Source organism: Bison bison, unplaced genomic scaffold, assembly GCF_000754665.1.
Source record: "Bison bison bison isolate TAMUID 2011002044 unplaced genomic scaffold, Bison_UMD1.0 scf7180017864238, whole genome shotgun sequence".
In the NCBI taxonomy this organism is placed as follows: domain Eukaryota; kingdom Metazoa; phylum Chordata; class Mammalia; order Artiodactyla; family Bovidae; genus Bison; species Bison bison.
The window spans coordinates 2307883-2312649 of NW_011494810.1; the positions used below are offsets into that span (position 1 = coordinate 2307883).

Consider the following 4767-nt stretch of genomic DNA (forward strand, 5'->3'; position numbering starts at 1 on the left):
CTGGGATCTGAGATTTTTGAACCCGGACCGATGACTTTTCTCTCACATCCTCCTTCCTGGTCTGGCCAGTGAGGGTCAGAACCTGGGATACCCCCAGAGTTCCTCTCCTAGAAGCAGGTTTCTGGTCCGTTTCTCTGTGCTCACCAGAAGCTGTTTCTGCTAGAATCTGCTGGCCCGTCAGTATGGCCCTCGGGGCAGCTTCACCTTCACCTCCCAGTCTCCAGGAGAGCATGAGGTCTGCCTTCACCTCAAGTCCATCCGGTTCGCCCTCTTCTATGATGGCAAACTGGTGAGTATGGAGGGGAACGTCACCAGTCCTCAATGTCTCAGTCCCTGGGGTGACAAGGGTTCTGTAGGTGGTGCCTCTTGATGAGGGCTGGGCTTTCCATGAAGTAAGCCTACAGAGAACAGGTCCTGACGAATGAGAGGGAACCCAGGAGGGAATCACTTGGACTTAAAATCATCCCTAGGTCCCCTGCCATCTCTAGAATGAAGCCCAAGCTTCTAATGTGAGATTCAGAGCTGTCTGCCAGCTGAATGCTCCCAGGCTCTTCATTACTACCTCCCACTGACACAGATCTCCTAGAAGCTGGCTGTCTCAAACACTGAGTCACACCTTGGTTTCTCTGCACATTTTGTTCTGTCCCTTCTGTCTTTTGGACTTGGAACTCCATGCAAGCAGGGCCTTGATCTGGGATTTTGGCACCTGGAGCAGGGCTGTTCCCACATCACTGAGTGTGAGGAAATGAACTGCTCAGTTCAGTCAGGCCCAGCCTAGTGTGTGGAAGCTGGGTTTCCTGCAGGTGCTCCCTGACCTCCAAACCTTGGCTTCTCTGCTCCTCAGGCCATTCACTTGGACATGCAGTTGGGTGAACACACCAATGATCATACGGAACTTGCAGCCAATGACAAGCTGACCCTGCTGCATCTGCGCATACAGCAGCTGGTGGAGCAGGTGGAGAAGATCCAGAAGGAGCAGGAATACCAGAGGGTGAGGGGCTGGGCTGGGCCCAGTTGGGACAGCAGACGTGTAACCTCCCAGGGAGTGGCTCTTTCAGCTTTTCCCCTGGAGGTCAGTTCTGTTGTAGCAACATGCCTTACTCCTTCTCCCCTTCTCACAGCGTCGAGAGGAGCACTTCCGACAGACCAGTGAGAGCACCAATCAGAGGGTGCTGTGGTGGTCCATCCTGCAGACCCTTATCCTTGTGGCCACCGGCATCTGGCAGATGCAGCACCTCAAGAGCTTCTTTAAAGCCAAGAAGTTGGTGTAAATCAGCCTCAGAGACCAGAGGCCTGGCCTCCAGTCAATCCCCTGCTGCTAAATGATGGGAAGTGGTCTGGCCTGGTCTGTCTCCTGACTTCTCCCATCCTTTCCAACCCTGAGGGCTTTCCTTGTTAACTTGCAGCGGGAGAGAGGACCTCTTTCAACTGGTTTTCTCAGCTGGGATTTGGGAGAGAATGAGTTTCCAGCTGGAGACACGAGGGTGGGAGGACCTGCTGGCTGAGCAGGAGGGTGGTGAGTGTTATCCCCACTCCCATGTTAATTAGGATGAGTGAACTATCCCAAGATGGAGAAAATAGGAGTGAATATAAATTATAACTGTCCAATTTTCTGAGCTAAACATTTATTGCCTCCTATGCTACAATTCTTTCTATGTGGCCAATCAGATGTTTAACATGTGAGGCTTTGGTGGGAGATTGATCCCAAAGTGGATGAGGTGAAAAATGCTTTTATCCCAGAAGCATTAGCAACATGTGGAACCTTTTCTAGAAAAGTCCAACTTGGGCCCCTCTTTTGGGTAACCTGAATGCTGGTGGTAATTGTGTGCCCATTGCACCTTCTCTCTCTGGGCTCTAGTCAGGCTCACGTGCTACCTTATTCCAATTACTTGGACTGCTGAGTTCTTCGAGGAATCTGATATGCCCCTCTGTGGTCCTGCTTTTTTTCAGTTGACCTCTATCTCTCTGTGATTCCATTGGCTTATCTTTTCAGGAGATGCCTGAAGTTCCAAGTCACTGTTTCCATTACATTCAGCATCTCCCGTAACTCAACCTTCACAAGTGCACACAGGTATGCATGCGTTCGTGCTAAGTCGCTTCAGTCATGTCCAACTCTTTGCAACCCTATGGACTGCAGCCTGCCAGGCTCTTCTGTCCATGGGGATTCTCCAGGCAAGAATACTGGAGTGTGTTGTCATGTCCTCCTCCAGGGGACATTTCTGACCCACGGACAGAACCCATGTCTCTTACGTCTATCTGCACTGGCAGGCAGGTTGTTTACCACTGGCACCACCTGGGAAGCCCTGGCACATAGGTATAGATGCCCCCCATTGCTTCTGCCTGATCTAGTCCACATTTTACCAAGTCCTATGCTGGTGGCCCTATTGGACTGTAGCCGTCTCTCATGTGAATTTGACATTTTCTGTTATAAGGAAATTCGCTGGTTGGCATTTCAGTAAATTCACGTCCAAATTGTCAAGGCCAGGAGTATTAATAAGAGAGATTCCCCATGGAGAGGGGCGGCTATGATAGCCCTGGCCCCTGACAGAGACTCACCCATCCCTGGGATAATCCTGAGGGTGACTACAAGCCTCAGGGGTGTTGCTCACTTGTGCGTCTGGCCACAGTTGGCCTCCGAAAATATGAATGAGGCTTAACTGGAGGCTGGGGGCAGGGACCACTGGAGAATAACCTCTAACCATAGAATGTGACCTTAGCCTCACTTCCCTCATCTGAAGTTGGTGGGGGTGGGGATGGGGAGGGGGCTCTACTCTCTGCTGCAGGGTAAGGAAAGTGACCTAGATGGGGACATTCTTGCCCATGGAGCCTGCAGTATAACACCAAATGAGTCAGGACATTGAACAAGATGTAACGGTGACGTATGCTTCTGAGGAAGAGGGCATTGGGCTAAGGGCAATATTTCAAGGATCCTGGTCTAATCTAGTTAGTCATAGAAGGGTGCTTTTCAGAACTCAGACTCAGGATAGACGTTAACTGGGGAAAGAATGTTCTGGCTAGAGAGAATAGCAAATACAGAAGCCTAAAACAAAAAAGAACATGGCTATTTGGGGAAACTGAAAGGAGGCCGCTATATCAAAATCCCAACTCCAGAGAAGCTGCCTGCAGCTTGCTTTCCAAATTATGATTTCATGTCTAGGACTTGCCTCTTCCTCATGATTAACCCTAGAATGACCACACACTTTTCAGAGGGACTCTGTCCTCTCCCCACATAGGTGAGACCTTATTCTGTCACTTCGATAGAGAAACAAATCACAAAACAGCAACAGTGAGTGAGCACATGGAAGAGCTGCACACACAGTAGAAGGGGGTTTCTTCGTATCAGCCTCCCCACCCATTTCCACATGGAAACGCCACAGTCACTCTCTGGAGGAAATGGCACATGTCCCTGATTTAGAGAAGAGAGCCAGCTAGGAAGGGATGGGTCATTCTGAAATGAGGCGAATTCAACTCAGTTCTTGGTGTCCTTTTTTTCTGTTTCGGCTTCTCTGTTCTGGCTACTTTTCTCCAGGTAGAGGAAAGATCCCATACAAAGAGGTAAGAGCTGGTCATTTGAATTTCTAGTTTCTTGTGGCTGCCTTAGCAAATTACCACCACCAACAAAAGTCTATTATCTCACAGTTCTAGAGGCCAGAAGTACAGAATCAAGGTGTCAGCAGGGCTACACTCCTTCCAAAGGCTCTTGAAGGGACTCCTTCATCCTTTTCCAGCTATAGGTAGCTCTAGGCATTCCTTAGCTTGTGTGTGCCTTCATCTCCTCCTCTTGTGTCTCCTGTTCTGTGTCTTGTAAGGACATTTGTCATTTGATTTATGACCTACCAAGGTAACCCAGGATGATCTCATTTCAAGGTCCTTGAATTAATTATATCAGCAAAGAATTTTTTTCCATATAAGCTCATATTCACAGGGTCCAGGGATTAGGACATAGGCACACTTTCTGTGGCGTCACCATTCAACCCACAACAGAGAGCAAGACATGCACATATGATAAGATTCTAGGTGATCTAACAAATGGGGTACTCAGAGCTCTCAGAATTCAGTATGGGGTGAGACCTGGGTAGATGGATGGATGAATAGGAAGAGGGATGCCAAGATCTTTATAAAGGAAACAGTACATAAGGAAAACATTGAAAGATAAATGGTTTGAATATGGGAAGAGTAGGGAAGAAATTTCAGTTTGGGGCAATGGAGCCTATAAAGATGCAAATGTATAAAGGATTTCAATATAATTTAACATATAATCCACTACCCATGAATATATAACACTGTAAGACAGAGACTTTGAAAAAGAAAGGAATCGGGAAGATAAGTGTAGCATGGTGAAAACAGGAAGAAAGTTAGATCAAACAACAGATGAAAGTGAATATACTTTTCTGTTCCGTCACCAAGTCTTGTCCAACTCTTTGCGACACAGTGGACTGCAGCACACCAGGCTACCCTAGCCCTCACCATCTCCTGGAGCTTGCTCAAATTCATGTCCATTGAGTCGGTGATGCCATCCAACCATCTCATCCTCTGTCACCCCCTTATCCTCCTGTCCTCAATCTTTCCCAGTGTCAGGGTCTTTTCCAATGAGTCGGCTGTTTGCATCAGGTGGCAAAAATATTGGAGCTTCAGCATCAGTCCTTCCAATGAGTATTCAGGGTTGATTTCCTTTAAGATTGACTGGTTTGATGTCCTTGCTATCCAAAGGACTCTCAAGAGTCTTCCCCAGCACCACAATTCGAAAACATCAATTCTTCGGTGCTC

At 48.1% G+C, this 4767-nt stretch overlaps 1 protein-coding gene across 1 annotated transcript in view; it reads left to right on the forward strand.

Annotated features, from left to right (window-relative positions):
* Window positions 1–2123, forward strand: part of LOC104993408 (transmembrane emp24 domain-containing protein 9-like) — a 9509-nt gene extending 7386 nt beyond the window's left edge. Inside the window, exons 4-6 of the mRNA XM_010846642.1 lie at window positions 164–289; window positions 845–991; window positions 1122–2123. Coding sequence (XP_010844944.1) covers window positions 164–289; window positions 845–991; window positions 1122–1271 — 423 coding nt within the window. The 3' untranslated portion in view covers window positions 1272–2123. The remainder of the gene's footprint in view (window positions 1–163; window positions 290–844; window positions 992–1121) is intronic.
* The last annotated feature ends 2644 nt before the right edge of the window (window positions 2124–4767 follow it).